General features: G+C 44.0%; 1 protein-coding gene across 1 annotated transcript in view; it reads right to left on the bottom strand.

The window, feature by feature from the left end:
- Window positions 1-331: 331 nt before the first annotated feature.
- tmem104 (transmembrane protein 104) overlaps window positions 332-19,984 on the bottom strand; it is a 92,990-nt gene continuing 73,337 nt past the window's right edge. Inside the window, exon 10 of the mRNA XM_072442652.1 lies at window positions 332-1,553. Coding sequence (XP_072298753.1) covers window positions 790-1,553 — 764 coding nt within the window. The 3' untranslated portion in view covers window positions 332-789. The remainder of the gene's footprint in view (window positions 1,554-19,984) is intronic.

Genomic DNA, 19,984 nt, shown 5'->3' with positions numbered 1-19,984 from the left:
CTTCACACTTAAAGGAGACGTACTTCACACTTAAGTACTTCACACTTAAAGGAGAAATACTTCACACTTAAAGGAGACGTACTTCACACTTAAAGGAGAAGTACTTCACACTTAAAGGAGACGTACTTCACACTTAAAGGAGAAGTACTTCACACTTAAAGGAGACGTACTTCACACTTAAAGGAGAAGTACTTCACACTTAAAGGAGACGTACTTCACACTTAAAGGAGACGTACTTCACACTTAAAGGAGACGTACTTCACACTTAAAGGAGATGTACTTCACACTTAAAGGAGAAGTACTTCACACTTAAAGGAGAAGTACTTCACACTTAAAGGCACTGTCCGTGTGGAAAAGGCCTGAGGAAACTCATGTATGTTAAACGTGTCGTAGATCATGTACACGTCATGTCACGGCATGTTATTGTTGTTTTCTCTTTTGTTTTCAGAATCCAAGTAGATTTATTTTAATGTGCTTTAATTTGAATAAAGAATGTTACAAAGTTTTAAAAAGTTTTCATTTCTTTCTCCCTTGAATTTGATCATTTCCAAATAAATAATCACAATTATGTCGATCTTTAATAATTCCATGAATGCCTCTGCGTGTGAAGGCGATTCATACAGAAAATGCACGATTAAACTTTAGTTCTGCGTGGAATACAGTTTAAAGCTCTGCTGTGGAACATTCCGGGCAGAGCAGCCACAGAGTGTATCTTTAATGTATAATATAATAAATGTAGTCCCAGAATGTAGAAATGAGCAGAAACAACTCCAAACCTTCATTTGTCTTTCATTTCTTGACGTCGGTGAGAATAATATTCGCCGTGACGAACATGAGGCAGGACGCCGCCCACGCCCACACGAACCACACCCAGAAGGCGTGTCTAAAGGGGGAGCGGTGCTTATTCACCGCGTCGCGTCCCACCACCGGCTCCACATGTCTCCGCGAGAAGAAGACCAGGCACGCCGGGACCACGTACTGGATGCCCGTGCCCGCGTACGCCCCCGTGATGCCCACCAGCGACTCCAAGTTGTGTGTGCAGAACGCCACCACCACCGGGGGCACCAGAGTGATCAGCGGGAACACCACTCGGTCCACCACCCACGGGTACGTCCCGCCCTCTCTGTGGAAGAGCGTCTTCCAGTTGTTCCGCAGCGTCACGGCGATGATGGGGAAGTTGGTGCTGATGGTGAAGACGGGGAAAAGCCCGAGGAAGTATCGCAGGAACGGGACGTCCAGCACGCTGCAGTTATCGGTGAAGTTGAGCGTGTACATGTCGTGGAGCAGAGCGCTGTCAAAGCAGAAGATGGCGGTGAAGGACAGCAGCACGTAGAAGCCCAGGATGAGCGAGTAGTCGGCCAGCACCAGGGGCCCCACGCGCCGCTTGTTGGAGATGGGCGTGATGAGCGACGGGAGCGAGTGCTGGCACATGAAGGAGTAAACGCAGACGCCGAACAGGTTTGGGACGCCTGACAGTCGCGCGACGGGCGGGTGGCCGTCGCCCTTCCCCTTCCCGATGCTGACCAGAGCCAGGATGATCATCATGGTGAAGGCTGAAGGACACAAACATCCGCTCATTATTCAGACCAAACGATCGTACCTGAACTTCTCATCGCTACAAACCGTTTACCGTATTTTCCGGACTATAAGCCGCACCTTTTTTCATAGTTTTGGCTGAATTATACTTATATTTATATACTTATACTCCAGAGCGACTTATATGTGATATTATTTGTTATTTTCACACTTGCAACTGCATTTCATACTCCAGTGCGACTTATACATTTTTCCGCATTTTTTGGCTGGTGCGACTTATACTCCAGAAAATACAGTAACATAAATCAATTCAAGTTTAAATGTTCTGAAATGAAGGTCTTGTTTTGTTTTTCTCGTTCAGTTTCAGTCACAGGTTAAAGAGTCTGAACCGACTTAAATCGTTTTATGGTTCTGAACTGTGAGTCGTAGGCTCCGCCCACTTGACGTTTCCATGGTTCTCCCATCGCTTCGCACTGATTTATACATTACATTTGTCTTTTACTGTAGGACGCGCGATGTAAAGAGCGTTCATCTGGACTAAACATCAGGTCCATCAAACGTTTAGCCGTTTGGCCACTTTAGTCGCCGCAGCTGCCCCGACAACGCCCACAGCGCCTCGGAACAGAACGAGGCTCCAAACCCAGAAGAAGGAGGAGGAGGAGGAGAAGGAGGAGGAGGAGAAGAGAAGAAATAGAAGGAGGAGAAGAAGATGGAGGAGGAGAAGAAATAGGAGAAAAAATAGAAGAAGAAATAGAAGGAGACAAAGAAGGAGAAATAGATGAAGAAGAAGGAGGTGAAGAAATAGAAGGAGAAGAAGAAGAAGAGAAGAAATAGAAGGAGGAGAAGAAGATGGAGGAGGAGAAGAAATAGGAGAAGAAATAGAAGAAGAAATAGAAGGAGACAAAGAAGGAGAAATAGAAGAAGAAGGAGGTGAAGAAATAGAAGGAGGAGAAGAAGAAGAGAAGAAATAGAAGGAGGAGAAGATGGAGAAGGAGAAGAAGGAGGACAAATAGAAGAAGAAATAGAAGGAGAAGAAGAAGGAGAAATAGAAAAAGATGAAGGAGGAGGATGAGGAGAAGGAGGAGACAAAATAGAATGAGAAAACGGAGAAGGAGACGCACAACGACTGACCATCGTTTCACAGCCGTCCAGGACCAAAAGCGACTAAGTATTTGTTGGTATTATAACAAAAAAGGCAAGTTTAATTTATTTACCTTTATTTAACGAGGAAAGTGAGTGAAATTGTGAAAATATTCTGCCTTTTCACAAACAAACGTACATTTAACTGGGACTTTTCCTTTTGGTCGGATCTCGAAGACACTTTAGTCTCTTTTAGTCGTTTCTGTTACAGCCGCGTTGAAAAGACCACCGGGCCACCCGCCTGCCCCACTTCCTCCTTTAACCCGGAACACGTCCTCAAACCGGGCGTGTCAAACCGGGCGTGTCCCTCGGCCGCTCCCCGTCTCCAAAGCATTTAGCGTGAAACGAGGCGCCGTCAGATGTGGCGCTCTGAGGCGGCGGCCAATGCACCGCTCTTTCATCTCGAAGCGGGCGGCGAATCCAAAGCGACACAATGGAACTCGCAAGGACGTCGTGGTGACCGCTCATGGCGACCGCTCGTGGTGACCGCTCGTGGTGACCGCTCGTGGCGACCGCTCGTGGTGACCGCTCGTGGCGACCGCAGGGTGCGACGCCGACCCACATAAACCCGAGAGGACGCGCGACAATACGTGACGCTTCTCCGTGAAATTTGAAATGAAATGTGTAGAATTGGTGTTATTTCTCAGGTGCGGCGTAACAATGAGCCTTAACAGGACACGGCCGGGCAAACGCTGCATATTAAATAGCTTTACTCTTTATTATTTACTCTTTTAGTATTTAGGACTGGACTGGTCAGTGGGTGCTTTTCTGATTAGATTAGAGACTACGCTGACTGAAGCGTAATCTCTGAGTGTTTTAAAGTCTAGATAATGATGACATGATCCAAACATGACAGTTGAGTTACATATTATATACATATTACATTCATATTATATACATATTATATACATATTATATACATACTTTAGTGGTTTCAGCTCTTATTGTAAAATGCTTTTACTCATAGTTTATTGTAACAGAAGCACATCTCTGCAGGATGAACTTGTGGTTCTAAAGCCGTGCAAGTAAATACTGAAGCAAGTAAATACTAAATACTGAAGCATGTAAATACTGAAGCATGTAAATACTGAAGCATGTAAATACTGAAGCATGTAAATACTGAAGCACGTAAATACTGAAGCATGTAAATACTAAAGCATGTAAATACTGAAGCATGTAAATACTGAAGCAAGTAAATACTAAATACTGAAGCATGTAAATACTGAAGCATGTAAATACTGAAGCACGTAAATACTGAAGCACGTAAATACTGAAGCACGTAAATACTGAAGCACGTAAATACTAAAGCACGTAAATACTAAAGCACGTAAATACTGAAGCACGTAAATACTGAAGCACGTAAATACTGAAGCACGTAAATACTGAAGCACGTAAATACTGAAGCACGTAAATACTGAAGCATGTAAATACTGAAGCACGTAAATACTGAAGCACGTAAATACTGAAGCATGTAAATACTGAAGCATGTAAATACTGAAGCAAGTAAATACTAAATACTGAAGCATGTAAATACTGAAGCACGTAAATACTGAAGCACGTAAATACTGAAGCACGTAAATACTAAAGCACGTAAATACTAAAGCACGTAAATACTGAAGCACGTAAATACTGAAGCACGTAAATACTGAAGCACGTAAATACTGAAGCATGTAAATACTGAAGCACGTAAATACTGAAGCATGTAAATACTGAAGCACGTAAATACTAAAGCACGTAAATACTAAAGCATGTAAATACTGAAGCATGTAAATACTGAAGCATGTAAATACTGAAGCACGTATTTACTAAAGCACGTAAATACTGAAGCACGTAAATACTGACGCACGTAAATACTGAAGCATGTAAATACTGAAGCATGTAAATACTGAAGCACGTAAATACTAAAGCACGTAAATACTGAAGCACGTAAATACTGAAGCACGTAAATACTGAAGCACGTAAATACTGAAGCACGTAAATACTGAAGCACGTAAATACTAAAGCACGTAAATACTAAAGCACGTAAATACTAAAGCACGTAAATACTGAAGCACGTAAATACTGAAGCACGTAAATACTGAAGCACGTAAATACTAAAGCACGTAAATACTGAAGCACGTAAATACTAAAGCACGTAAATACTGAAGCACGTAAATACTGAAGCACGTAAATACTGAAGCACGTAAATACTGAAGCACGTAAATACTGAAGCACGTAAATACTGAAGCACGTAAATACTAAAGCACGTAAATACTAAAGCACGTAAATACTAAAGCACGTAAATACTGAAGCACGTAAATACTGAAGCACGTAAATACTGAAGCACGTAAATACTAAAGCACGTAAATACTAAAGCACGTAAATACTGAAGCACGTAAATACTGAAGCACGTAAATACTGAAGCATGTAAATACTAAAGCATGTAAATACTAAAGCATGTAAATACTGAAGCATGTAAATACTAAAGCATGTAAATACTGAAGCATGTAAATACTGAAGCAAGTAAATACTAAATACTGAAGCATGTAAATACTGAAGCATGTAAATACTGAAGCATGTAAATACTGAAGCACGTAAATACTGAAGCACGTAAATACTGAAGCATGTAAATACTGAAGCACGTAAATACTGAAGCACGTAAATACTGAAGCACGTAAATACTGAAGCACGTAAATACTGAAGCACGTAAATACTGAAGCACGTAAATACTGAAGTACGTAAATACTGAAGCACGTAAATACTGAAGCACGTAAATACTGAAGCACGTAAATACTGAAGCACTTAAATACTAAAGCACGTAAATACTGAAGCACGTAAATACTGAAGCATGTAAATACTAAAGCACGTAAATACTGAAGCACGTAAATACTGAAACACGTAAATACTAAAGCACGTAAATACTAAAGCATGTAAATACTGAAGCACGTAAATACTGAAGCACGTAAATACTAAAGCATGTAAATACTGAAGCACGTAAATACTAAAGCACGTAAATACTAAAGCACGTAAATACTAAAGCACGTAAATACTGAAGCACGTAAATACTGAAGCACGTAAATACTGAAGTACGTAAATACTGAAGCACGTAAATACTGAAGCATGTAAATACTGAAGCATGTAAATACTAAAGCATGTAAATACTAAAGCATGTAAATACTAAAGCATGTAAATACTAAAGCGTGTGAATACAGAAGCGCATGAATACCAAAGTGCGTAAATACTAATTCATGTAAATACTGAATTTAGTGTTATATTTATTGTATTTGGTTTGTTTTCAGTACATAAGTTCCTAGTTTCGATACCAGTTTTATCGATCAGTATCTGGGATTGTTTTGTGAGGAAATAAAAGTTCACCCTTCATCATCTTCAGACCTGAACACCAACAGAACCTTAGGACCTCGAGTGTTTTCATCTCGCTCATGTATAATGTAAAAATCTTTGCAGCAGAAGAAATAAATATGCTCTAAACACGTCTGCGGCGGTGAATATGCAAAAGGTTACGGCGCATTGTGCGGGGAAGACGGACGGCGTGAATGAAGAGACGTTTCACCGCCGCTCCTCTTCCTCCGGCGGCTTTGAATCAGCCCTAAAGCCAAGAACACTTCAATATTTAATGCATCTTTGGCTGATGTCCAGCTGCATCAGAGCCCTCCAGATCCACCTCCGCCCCCATTACAAAAAGAGGTCAAATTCACGGGCAGCGAACCAACTCGGCAAGGGCACCAGGAGGTAACGGAACGACCGGCACCAGACGAACGCCTCTTACGGCTCACAAACGCCTCTTACGGCTCACGAACGCCTCTTACGGCTCACGAACGCCTCACACGACAGACAAGCTAAGCATTGAAACGATCGACAACAGGAGTATCGAACGCAGCGTCTACTGTAGTATTTCATGAAACAAGATCTGTAAGAATAAACGTCACTGGAGAAGATCCTGAAGTTTATCCACGCGAGTTTCTGCACCACAGAGGTGCCTTTAATATCTGAGTTTTACTAATTGTGATCATTTAAGCTGCAGACTCAACCACGATTCTTCTCGTTCGATCTGCGTTGTGTTAAAAGTCCTCTTTGTCCCACCTTGACTCCACAAGGTTTTATGCTAATTATCTCCAGACGGCTCGTTTGTCTTACTTACGACCGTGCATTATTTTCCAAAGCAATTCAGACTCAATCATTTGGAGGGGATGGAAGGACCACCCTCGTGTAAGGACCCTCATAATAAAACCATTCGTCATTGGCTCGCTGTGGGGGCAAATCGCGGCCGGGGACGAGTTTATTACGCGGTGCCATGAATGTCATCGTAGCTTTGATCACCTTTATTTACAGAGGAGAAGCAGTGTGGCTTTTACGTGTTCAGAGCGCGTTCACGTGTCGTTCTGAGTGCGTTCACGTGGCGTACAGAGCGCGTGACGTTCAGAGCGCATTCATTCAGAGCACGTTCTCATGACGTTCAGAGCGCGTTCACGTGTAGTTCAGAGCGCTTTCACGTGTAGTTCAGAGCGCTTTCACGTGTCGTACAGAGCGCTTTCACGTGTTGTACAGAGCGCTTTCACGTGTAGTTCAGAGCGCTTTCACGTGTCGTACAGAGCGCTTTCACGTGTCGTACAGAGCGCTTTCACGTGTCGTACAGAGCGCTTTCACGTGTCGTACAGAGCGCTTTCACGTGTTGTACTGAGCGCTTTCACGTGTTGTACAGAGCGCTTTCACGTGTCGTACAGAGCGCTTTCACGTGTCGTACAGAGCGCTTTCACGTGTCGTACACAGTGCTTTCACGTGTTGTACAGAGCGCTTTCACGTGTCGTACAGAGCGCTTTCACGTGTCGTACAGAGCGCGTTCACGTGTAGTTCAGAGCGCTTTCACGTGTTTTACAGAGCGCTTTCACGTGTTGTACTGAGCGCTTTCACGTGTTGTACAGAGCGCTTTCACGTGTCGTACAAGGCGCTTTCACGTGTCGTACAGAGCGCTTTCACGTGTCGTACACAGTGCTTTCACGTGTTGTACAGAGCGCTTTCACGTGTCGTACAGAGCGCTTTCACGTGTCGTACAGAGCGCGTTCACGTGTAGTTCAGAGCGCTTTCACGTGTCGTACACAGCGCTTTCACGTGTCGTACAGAGCGCTTTCACGTGTCGTACAGAGCGCTTTCACGTGTCGTACAGAGCGCTTTCACGTGTCGTACAGAGCGCGTTCACGTGTAGTTCAGGGCGCTTTCACGTGTTTTACAGAGCGCTTTCACGTGTCGTACAGAGCGCTTTCACGTGTCGTACAGAGCGCGTTCACGTGTAGTTCAGAGCGCTTTCACGTGTTTAACAGAGCGCTTTCACGTGTCGTACAGAGCGCTTTCACGTGTCGTACAGAGCGCGTTCACGTGTAGTTCAGAGCGCTTTCACGTGTCGTACAGAGCGCTTTCACGTGTCGTACAGAGCGCGTTCACGTGTAGTTCAGAGCGCTTTCACGTGTTGTACAGAGCACTTTCACGTGTCGTACAGAGCGCTTTCACGTGTTGTACAGAGCGCGTTCACGTGACATTCGGAGCGCTTTCACGTGTTGTTCAGAGCGCTTTCACATGTAGTTCAGAGCGCGTTCACGTGTAGTTCAGAGCGCGTTCACGTGTCGTTCAGATGCTTTCACGTGTCATTCAGAGCGCTTTCACGTGTCGTTCAGATCGCTTTCACCTGTCGTACAGAGCGAGTTCACGTGTCATTCAGGGCACGTTCACGTGACGTTCAGAGCACTTTCACGTTTTGTTCAGAGCGCGTTCACGTGTTGTTCAGAGCGCGTTCACGTGTTGTTCAGAGCGCGTTCACGTGTTGTTCAGAGCGCGTGTTGTTCAGAGCGCTTTTGCGTGTCGTTCAGAGCGCGCGCCGTTCAGAGCGTTTTCTAGCCCTGTTCTTGCCCTGTTCTGGTCCTGTTCTGGCCCTGTTCTGGTCCTGTTCTGGCCCTGTTCTCGCACGGTTCTAGTCCTGGTTCCCCACACAGAGCCCTGTCCATTACTCCACATTTTAGACCCGGACACACAACAGCAGCTCCTTCATGTCACGCGCCGGCGGCCATTTTGATTGATGTCACCTGGACACAGATGACAATGACCTTGTGGTGAAGGCTTAAAGACCCAGAGGAGAGACAGAGCTGAGGCCGAGCTCTGGACCCGGATCTGGACACGGATCTGAAAATCCCACAAGAGCCGGTCATGAGGTCTGTGGGGAGCGGCGACCTCAGCCGACAAATGAAGAGGAAACGGACACAAAAGAGATGGACGTGACACAGAAAAGAGCAGCAAGTTGATGGTTTGGGGCCGGGAAAAGTTTGGCCATGTTTATAATAACACGTCTTAAAATGCCTTACGCTTAGGGCCTATTTTTCTTTAAAAACAATTAAAATGAGCTCCAAATCAAACTGAAGCTGTTCTTGAACCCTTTGGCCGGAGCTTATCTGCTGCAGTTTTACATTCTCCGTTACATGAATGAGTAAAGCCGGTGTTTTTCTGTCCGGACCCCGAGTGTGGGACCCTCTTCACTGACCAGACTGACCACAACATCTTTATCAAACATCTGAAACTGTGGCTGACCTCGGAGCTGCACGCGGTCACTCCGAGCACATCCTTATCAAATAAATACGAAACAAGCCTCAGCTAAAGCAACATAAATCATGAGAGTTGGACTGCTGAAGGTGAAAGAAGAATGTTTGATATCGCAGATGCTGATTATATCTATTATTAAACTAATAAATCAAAGCGTTACAATTTTTACGATTAAAATGGATCAGGCGCTGCCATTTTGGGGTTAATTTTACAGTCGTTTCACGTTTTGTTTGAATATTTTAGCACATTCCTGACGCACAGACAAAATCATGTCCGACCGATACATTAATGATGCAAAAATGTTATTGAAATATTGATAAAGATGGTCCACCTCGAGGCAGAAGAGTAGAATGAACCGCTCAAATATCGTAGAATCTGGAGATGAACTCGCCCAGAGACTGACCCCCAACTAATTATAACTAACATTTATGTAGATCCATATCAGTGGAAATAAGATTAATATAAAGCAGGTCAGCGGTAGATCAGCAGTGTAAACAAGCCCTCAACATCTGGACCGAGATCATGTGGAAGAGCAATGCATTGTGGGCCAGCGCTGGCATTTAAACCCATCCGCAGGATGTAACCTTCGCTAATTAAGCGGCGGCGAGAGACGTGGAGGTAAACGGAGGGTTAAACGGTCAAGTGGAACGAGCGGAGTCGTAATTAACGGCTTAAGGAAACAACTGTGGATTCGACTGACCAGTAATGAGGTCAGCGAACGCGGCCCGAGCGCTCGCTTTAACGGGGAACGCGAACGCCTCGTTAAATAGACCCGTCGATACCGGGATGTTAAGGACCGAGTGTCACCGGAGTAATTAGACACGGCAATGACACGCTTTAACTTGACCGGTTTGAACACGGCAATGACACGCTTTAACTTGACCGGTTTGAACACGGCAATGACACGCTTTAACTTGGCCGATGCGTGTGAAATAATGTTGAGGAGGTAAAGGAACGAGACAGTTTGTGTTTATGACCGTAACTGTCTTAATGTCTTTGTGTTCCACTGCGTGTAATGAAATAAAGACGTTTTATTAATAGTAGACCAGGAAATAGCTGGTGCGTCGTTGGCGAGCTCGTCGTCGTTGGCGAGCTCGTCGTTGGCAGCGGTGTCGTGCCCAAACTCTGCTCTTCCCCAGGAAAACGTGCTCATAAACTCATCATAATTACAACATTAGGAATGAATTAAGAACGAGAGGACAGAGTCTGAACCTCTGCCAAAGGTTTAGAATCGTTTTAATGCTGCAGACGGATGAGGCGACTCTCGAGAACACAGTCACTAATCAAATGTGGACTTTGCATGTTGTATCTGTCCACTAGAGTAATGCTGACCGGCCTCCGCGCTCCGTGAGAAATAAATCATCAAATGTTAGAACGCGGCCCATTATAAAACTCTTATTAAGGCTCGCTGGAAGATAAAGGCGAGCTCGGAGAAGCTGAATCAAACGCTGGAGCAAAGCGTCTGCGCCCGGCTTTAAGTGCCTCTGTCTCCCATTACAGATCTGTGTTCATCATCTCAGCCCGGACGGCGCCGTGACAACACAATCCCGTCGGTCAGATCAATCCTGTCGGTCAGTTCAATCCGCCGCGTCTGGCCGTTGGATTTGGAGCATTAAGTAAAATATAGGAAATCCCCTATCCTCCTGAAGCAGAGGCCATTTTGAAGGGCTTTGTGATGGTGACAGGTGAACATCGGTGACATGATCTACAGAGGGCTTCCACTGACCACTGGAACGAGACAACTAGAACGAGACCACCGGAACGAGACCACTGGAATGAGACCACTGGGGGACAGAAGGGTCCTGGCTGAACTCACATCAATGCTTGACCATGAGTCTCACCCTCTGCAGGACACTCTGTCCGCTCTGGAGAGCAGCTTCAGTGAGACTGATCCACCCTCGATGTGTGAAGGAGACGTTTCACAGGTCTTTCCTTCTGCTGCTGTCAGACTTTACAACAAACACTCATACATACCCATGTCTAATACCGTCATGCCCATGTGCAATACTATCATACCCATGTGCAATACTGACATAATCATGTGCAATACTGACTTAATCATGTGCAATACTGACAATCATGTGCAATACTGACATAATCATGTGCAATATTGACTTAATCATGTGCAATAATGTCATATTCATAAGCAATACTGTCATACCCATGTGCAATACTCTGACATAATGTCAATCATATTGGTGCAATATTCTCTGTTCATATAACTGCTGTAAATAATAGTTTTTTAAAAACTTTTTATTAAGAATATAAGAGGTTTCTAATAAGAGTTTTTCTATTAAGAGTGTTTTTTTAAAGCTTTCTATAAGTTATCTGTTCTTTTATTTCTGTACCTACTTTGTGTTGCAACACTGGAATTTCCCCACTGCGTGGACAAATAAAGGCTATCCTATCTTAAATATTAGGGCCGCGACAAGATAATCAATTCATTAACACAAATCGATTATTGAATAACTGGTTCTACAACGTAGAACCAGTTTGTCCTGACGTTTGTCCTTGAACTCCATGCTCTAAACTAATCCATTCATTGAACGAAAAATAGTCACTAGTTTTGTTTTATCAACAACAACCACAACATCACTTACAGACAGAATGAGTCTTTTTATTGTGCATTAAGATTTTGAATATATTTTTAAGTATGGGGACTGAAGGCTTCTTACCTATTTATTATTTTTGGGAATTTTACTTTAATAATGCTGCTGCCGTTGTAAAAATAATTCTGTGATAAAAAGCGTCTGTATAATCCATTATAATACATAATTATTACAATGTCTTAACCTGGCAAAATTTATGACTAAAATTGTATAATACAGATTGTAGCATGAGTTTTTGTAATATGAGATTGAAGTGTTAATTATGGTGATAAAAGTGCTATGTTTGTGCTCAGAAAAAGACCCGAAACATTGTTCATATTAAAAATGAAAACAAGAAAACGGAGAAGAGAGTATTTAGAGCTGTTCTTTGTGTCTGAACTAAAACCCAACGTTACCCGCGGCGCCAGAATCAGGCCGCCGACATTAGCAGAAGACACTGCACCTTCCCGGACAAATATGAGAAAGCAATTCTCCCGAGCGGCGCCGGGTCGTTTGGCGCGATTTCCATGTGAGTGACGCCCCAATCAGAACGGGCTGTCAGGACTGTCCCGCTGACGGATGAGAATCAAAGAGCAAGAGCCGAGTGATGGACGGAGGCGGCGGACACAAAGGACACCAAATGGAAATGTGGCCCGGAGACGAGGCGTTTATTCTGGCCACCGATTTAGGCACGGAAAACGCTGGGAGGAGGGCGCCGCCGTGCAGTAACCACGCAAAAAAAACAGTTTAAATAAAGATACGGTCATCTTTAGGGCTGTAGAGGGCGCCGCCGTGCTGTAACCACGCACACAAACCAGTTTAAATAAAGACACGGTCATCTTTAGGGCTGTAGAGGGCGCCGCCGTGCGGTAACCACGCACACAAACCAGTTTAAATAAAGACACGGTCATCTTTAGGGCTGTAGAGGGCGCCGCCGTGCGGTAACCACGCACACAAACCAGTTTAAATAAAGACACGGTCATCTTTAGGGCTGTAGAGGGCGCCGCCGTGCTGTAACCACGCACACAAACCAGTTTAAATAAAGACACGGTCATCTTTAGGGCTGTAGAGGGCGCCGCCGTGCGGTAACCACGCACACAAACCAGTTTAAATAAAGACACGGTCATCTTTAGGGCTGTAGAGGGCGCCGCCGTGCTGTAACCACGCACACAAACCAGTTTAAATAAAGACACGGTCATCTTTAGGGCTGTAGAGGGCGCCGCCGTGCGGTAACCACGCACACAAACCAGTTTAAATAAAGACACGGTCATCTTTAGGGCTGTAGAGGGCGCCGCCGTGCTGTAACCACGCACACAAACCAGTTTAAATAAAGACACGGTCATCTTTAGGGCTGTAGAGGGCGCCGCCGTGCGGTAACCACGCACACAAACCAGTTTAAATAAAGACACGGTCATCTTTAGGGCTGTAGAGGGCGCCGCCGTGCTGTAACCACGCACACAAACCAGTTTAAATAAAGACACAGTCATCTTTAGGGCTGTAGAGGGCGCCGCCGTGCAGTAACCACGCAAAAAAAAACAGTTTAAATAAAGATACGGTCATCTTTAGGGCTGTAGAGGGCGCCGCCGTGCTGTAACCACGCACACAAACCAGTTTAAATAAAGACACGGTCATCTTTAGGGCTGTAGAGGGCGCCGCCGTGCGGTAACCACGCACACAAACCAGTTTAAATAAAGACACGGTCATCTTTAGGGCTGTAGAGGGCGCCGCCGTGCGGTAACCACGCACACAAACCAGTTTAAATAAAGACACGGTCATCTTTAGGGCTGTAGAGGGCGCCGCCGTGCTGTAACCACGCACACAAACCAGTTTAAATAAAGATACGGCCATCTTTAGGGCTGTAGAGGGCGCCGCCGTGCTGTAACCACGCACACAAACCAGTTTAAATAAAGACACGGTCATCTTTAGGGCTGTAGAGGGCGCCGCCGTGCGGTAACCACGCTCACAAACCAGTTTAAATAAAGACACGGTCATCTTTAGGGCTGTAGAGGGCGCCGCCGTGCTGTAACCACGCACACAAACCAGTTTAAATAAAGACACAGTCATCTTTAGGGCTGTAGAGGGGGTTTTAGGGCAAAGAAAACACCTTGACAAACTTGCACATTTCCTGTTAATAAGCCAGGCCTCGTCTCCATGGAGATAAATGACTCTAAAGCCTCGCTGTGGAACCCTCTGGGCAAAGCAGGAGCATCTCCAGTGAGACGAGCCAGTGGAGATGTGACGTACTCGTGTGAAATATGAACGGAGTGCCATTAATTTCGGAACAAGTTAGTAGAAGTCTAAACGAAAGCGCGTCGTTTGTAGAGGTCTAAACTAAAGCGTTGTTTGTGGAGGTCTAAACTAAAGCGTGTCGTTTGTGGAGGTCTAAACTAAAGCGTTGTTTGTGGAGGTCTAAACTAAAGCGTCGTTTGTGGAGGTCTAAACTAAAGCGTGTCGTTTGTGGAGGTCTAAACTAAAGCGTTGTTTGTGGAGGTCTAAACTAAAGCGTCGTTTGTGGAGGTCTAAACTAAAGCGTTGTTTGTGGAGGTCTAAACTAAAGCGAGTTGATTGTGGAGGTCTAAACTAAAGCGTTGTTTGTGGAGGTCTAAACTAAAGCGTTGTTTGTGGAGGTCTAAACTAAAGCGTGTCGTTTGTGGAGGTCTAAACTAAAGCGTCGTTTGTGGAGGTCTAAACTAAAGCGTGTCGTTTGTGGAGGTCTAAACTAAAGCGTTGTTTGTGGAGGTCTAAACTAAAGCGTTGTTTGTGGAGGTCTAAACTAAAGCGTTGTTTGTGGAGGTCTAAACTAAAGCGTGTCGTTTGTGGAGGTCTAAACTAAAGCGTTGTTTGTGGAGGTCTAAACTAAAGCGTGTCGTTTGTGGAGGTCTAAACTAAAGCGTTGTTTGTGGAGGTCTAAACTAAAGCGTTGTTTGTGGAGGTCTAAACTAAAGCGTCGTTTGTGGAGGTCTAAACTAAAGCGTGTCGTTTGTGGAGGTCTAAACTAAAGCGTTGTTTGTGGAGGTCTAAACTAAAGCGTGTTGTTTGTGGAGGTCTAAACTAAAGCGTGTCGTTTGTGGAGGTCTAAACTAAAGCGTTGTTTGTGGAGGTCTAAACTAAAGCGTTGTTTGTGGAGGTCTAAACTAAAGCGTTGTTTGTGGAGGTCTAAACTAAAGCGTGTCGTTTGTGGAGGTCTAAACTAAAGCGTTGTTTGTGGAGGTCTAAACTAAAGCGTTGTTTGTGGAGGTCTAAACTAAAGCGTCGTTTGTGGAGGTCTAAACTAAAGCGTTGTTTGTGGAGGTCTAAACTAAAGCGTTGTTTGTGGAGGTCTAAACTAAAGCGTCGTTTGTGGAGGTCTAAACTAAAGCGTGTCGTTTGTGGAGGTCTAAACTAAAGCGTTGTTTGTGGAGGTCTAAACTAAAGCGTTGTTTGTGGAGGTCTAAACTAAAGCGTTGTTTGTGGAGGTCTAAACTAAAGCGTTGTTTGTGGAGGTCTAAACTAAAGCGTGTCGTTTGTGGAGGTCTAAACTAAAGCGTGTCGTTTGTGGAGGTCTAAACTAAAGCGTGTCGTTTGTGGAGGTCTAAACTAAAGCGTTGTTTGTGGAGGTCTAAACTAAAGCGTTGTTTGTGGAGGTCTAAACTAAAGCGAGTTGTTTGTGGAGGTCTAAACTAAAGCGTTGTTTGTGGAGGTCTAAACTAAAGCGTTGTTTGTGGAGGTCTAAACTAAAGCGTTGTTTGTGGAGGTCTAAACTAAAGCGTTGTTTGTGGAGGTCTAAACTAAAGCGTTGTTTGTGGAGGTCTAAACTAAAGCGTCGTTTGTGGAGGTCTAAACTAAAGCGTTGTTTGTGGAGGTCTAAACTAAAGCGAGTTGTTTGTGGAGGTCTAAACTAAAGCGTTGTTTGTGGAGGTCTAAACTAAAGCGTGTCGTTTGTGGAGGTCTAAACTAAAGCGTCGTTTGTGGAGGTCTAAACTAAAGCGTTGTTTGTGGAGGTCTAAACTAAAGCGTTGTTTGTGAAGGTCTAAACTAAGCGTTGTTTGTGGAGGTCTAAACTAAAGCGTTGTTTGTGGAGGTCTAAACTAAAGCGTTGTTTGTGGAGGTCTAAACTAAAGCGTGTTGTTTGTGGAGGTCTAAACTAAAGCGTTGTTTGTGGAGGTCTAAACTAAAGCGTTGTTTGTGGAGGTCTAAACTAAAGCGTGTTGTTTGTGGAGGTCTAAACTAAAGCGTTGTTTGTGGAGGTCTAAACTAAAGCGTTGTTTGTGGAGGTCTAAACTAAAGCGTTGTTTGTGGAGGTCTAAACTAAAGCGTTGTTTGTGGAGGTCTAAACTAAAGCGTTGTTTGTGAAGGTCTAAACTAAGCGTTGTTTGTGGAGGTCTAAACTAAAGCGTGTTGTTTGTGGAGGTCTAAACTAAAGCGTTGTTTGTGGAGGTCTAAACTAAAGCGTTGTTTGTGGAGGTCTAAACTAAAGCGTTGTTTGTGGAGGTCTAAACTAAAGCGTTGTTTGTGGAGGTCTAAACTAAAGCGTTGTTTGTGGAGGTCTAAACTAAAGCGTTGTTTGTGGAGGTCTAAACTAAAGCGTTGTTTGTGGAGGTCTAAACTAAAGCGTGTCGTTTGTGGAGGTCTAAACTAAAGCGTCGTTTGTGGAGGTCTAAACTAAAGCGTCGTTTGTGGAGGTCTAAACTAAAGCGTGTCGTTTGTGGAGGTCTAAACTAAAGCGTTGTTTGTGGAGGTCTAAACTAAAGCGTTGTTTGTGGAGGTCTAAACTAAAGCGAGTTGTTTGTGGAGGTCTAAACTAAAGCGTTGTTTGTGGAGGTCTAAACTAAAGCGTTGTTTGTGGAGGTCTAAACTAAAGCGAGTTGTTTGTGGAGGTCTAAACTAAAGCGTGTCGTTTGTGGAGGTCTAAACTAAAGCGTGTCGTTTGTGGAGGTCTAAACTAAAGCGTTGTTTGTGGAGGTCTAAACTAAAGCGTTGTTTGTGGAGGTCTAAACTAAAGCGTGTCGTTTGTGGAGGTCTAAACTAAAGCGTTGTTTGTGGAGGTCTAAACTAAAGCGTCGTTTGTGGAGGTCTAAACTAAAGCGTGTCGTTTGTGGAGGTCTAAACTAAAGCGTTGTTTGTGGAGGTCTAAACTAAAGCGTCGTTTGTGGAGGTCTAAACTAAAGCGTCGTTTGTGGAGGTCTAAACTAAAGCGTTGTTTGTGGAGGTCTAAACTAAAGCGTTGTTTGTGGAGGTCTAAACTAAAGCGTCGTTTGTGGAGGTCTAAACTAAAGCGTTGTTTGTGGAGGTCTAAACTAAAGCGTGTCGTTTGTGGAGGTCTAAACTAAAGCGTCGTTTGTGGAGGTCTAAACTAAAGCGTGTCGTTTGTGGAGGTCTAAACTAAAGCGTTGTTTGTGGAGGTCTAAACTAAAGCGAGTTGTTTGTGGAGTTCTAAACTAAAGCGTTGTTTGTGGAGGTCTAAACTAAAGCGTCGTTTGTGGAGGTCTAAACTTAAGCGTGTCGTTTGTGGAGGTCTAAACTAAAGCGTGTCGTTTGTGGAGGTCTAAACTAAAGCGTTGTTTGTGGAGGTCTAAACTAAAGCGTGTCGTTTGTGGAGGTCTAAACTAAAGCGAGTTGTTTGTGGAGGTCTAAACTAAAGCGTTGTTTGTGGAGGTCTAAACTAAAGCGTTGTTTGTGGAGGTCTAAACTAAAGCGTTGTTTGTGGAGGTCTAAACTAAAGCGTTGTTTGTGGAGGTCTAAACTAAAGCGTTGTTTGTGGAGGTCTAAACTAAAGCGTTGTTTGTGGAGGTCTAAACTAAAGCGTTGTTTGTGGAGGTCTAAACTAAAGCGTGTTGTTTGTGGAGGTCTAAACTAAAGCGAGTTGTTTGTGGAGGTCTAAACTAAAGCGTTGTTTGTGGAGGTCTAAACTAAAGCGTCGTTTGTGGAGGTCTAAACTAAAGCGTTGTTTGTGGAGGTCTAAACTAAAGCGTTGTTTGTGGAGGTCTAAACTAAAGCGTTGTTTGTGAAGGTCTAAACTAAAGCGAGTTGTTTGTGGAGGTCTAAACTAAAGCGTTGTTTGTGGAGGTCTAAACTAAAGCGTTGTTTGTGGAGGTCTAAACTAAAGCGTTGTTTGTGGAGGTCTAAACTAAAGCGTGTCGTTTGTGGAGGTCCAAACTAAAGCGTTGTTTGTGGAGGTCTAAACTAAAGCGTGTCGTTTGTGGAGGTCTAAACTAAAGCGTCGTTTGTGGAGGTCTAAACTAAAGCGTGTCGTTTGTGGAGGTCTAAACTAAAGCGTTGTTTGTGGAGGTCTAAACTAAAGCGTTGTTTGTGGAGGTCTAAACTAAAGCGTTGTTTGTGGAGGTCTAAACTAAAGCGAGTTGTTTGTGGAGGTCTAAACTAAAGCGTTGTTTGTGGAGGTCTAAACTAAAGCGTGTCGTTTGTGGAGGTCTAAACTAAAGCGTGTCGTTTGTGGAGGTCTAAACTAAAGCGTGTCGTTTGTGGAGGTCTAAACTAAAGCGTCGTTTGTGGAGGTCTAAACTAAAGCGTTGTTTGTGGAGGTCTAAACTAAAGCGTGTCGTTTGTGGAGGTCTAAACTAAAGCGTCGTTTGTGGAGGTCTAAACTAAAGCGTGTCGTTTGTGGAGGTCTAAACTAAAGCGTTGTTTGTGGAGGTCTAAACTAAAGCGTTGTTTGTGGAGGTCTAAACTAAAGCGTTGTTTGTGGAGGTCTAAACTAAAGCGAGTTGTTTGTGGAGGTCTAAACTAAAGCGTTGTTTGTGGAGGTCTAAACTAAAGCGTCGTTTGTGGAGGTCTAAACTTAAGCGTGTCGTTTGTGGAGGTCTAAACTAAAGCGTGTCGTTTGTGGAGGTCTAAACTAAAGCGTTGTTTGTGGAGGTCTAAACTAAAGCGTTGTTTGTGGAGGTCTAAACTAAAGCGTGTCGTTTGTGGAGGTCTAAACTAAAGCGTTGTTTGTGGAGGTCTAAACTAAAGCGTTGTTTGTGGAGGTCTAAACTAAAGCGTGTCGTTTGTGGAGGTCTAAACTAAAGCGTCGTTTGTGGAGGTCTAAACTAAAGCGTTGTTTGTGGAGGTCTAAACTAAAGCGAGTTGTTTGTGGAGGTCTAAACTAAAGCGTTGTTTGTGGAGGTCTAAACTAAAGCGTGTTGTTTGTGGAGGTCTAAACTAAAGCGTCGTTTGTGGAGGTCTAAACTAAAGCGTTGTTTGTGGAGGTCTAAACTAAAGCGTTGTTTGTGGAGGTCTAAACTAAAGCGTTGTTTGTGAAGGTCTAAACTAAAGCGAGTTGTTTGTGGAGGTCTAAACTAAAGCGTTGTTTGTGGAGGTCTAAACTAAAGCGTTGTTTGTGGAGGTCTAAACTAAAGCGTGTCGTTTGTGGAGGTCTAAACTAAAGCGTTGTTTGTGGAGGTCTAAACTAAAGCGTCGTTTGTGGAGGTCTAAACTAAAGCGTTGTTTGTGGAGGTCTAAACTAAAGCGTCGTTTGTGGAGGTCTAAACTAAAGCGTGTCGTTTGTGGAGGTCTAAACTAAAGCGTTGTTTGTGGAGGTCTAAACTAAAGCGTCGTTTGTGGAGGTCTAAACTTAAGCGTGTCGTTTGTGGAGGTCTAAACTAAAGCGTTGTTTGTGGAGGTCTAAACTAAAGCGTGTCGTTTGTGGAGGTCTAAACTAAAGCGTTGTTTGTGGAGGTCTAAACTAAAGCGTGTCGTTTGTGGAGGTCTAAACTAAAGCGAGTTGTTTGTGGAGGTCTAAACTAAAGCGTTGTTTGTGGAGGTCTAAACTAAAGCGTTGTTTGTGGAGGTCTAAACTAAAGCGTTGTTTGTGGAGGTCTAAACTAAAGCGTTGTTTGTGGAGGTCTAAACTAAAGCGTGTTGTTTGTGGAGGTCTAAACTAAAGCGAGTTGTTTGTGGAGGTCTAAACTAAAGCGTTGTTTGTGGAGGTCTAAACTAAAGCGTGTTGTTTGTGGAGGTCTAAACTAAAGCGTCGTTTGTGGAGGTCTAAACTAAAGCGTTGTTTGTGGAGGTCTAAACTAAAGCGTCGTTTGTGGAGGTCTAAACTAAAGCGTTGTTTGTGGAGGTCTAAACTAAAGCGTTGTTTGTGGAGGTCTAAACTAAAGCGTGTCGTTTGTGGAGGTCTAAACTAAAGCGTTGTTTGTGGAGGTCTAAACTAAAGC

This window comes from Eucyclogobius newberryi, unplaced genomic scaffold (assembly GCF_026437365.1).
Source record: "Eucyclogobius newberryi isolate DKJ021-1_F unplaced genomic scaffold, fEucNew1.0.hap1 SCAF_13, whole genome shotgun sequence".
Taxonomy (NCBI): Eukaryota; Metazoa; Chordata; class Actinopteri; order Gobiiformes; family Gobiidae; genus Eucyclogobius; species Eucyclogobius newberryi.
Note: the sequence above shows the minus strand (reverse complement) of the source record. Positions and strands in the feature narration are given on the sequence as shown.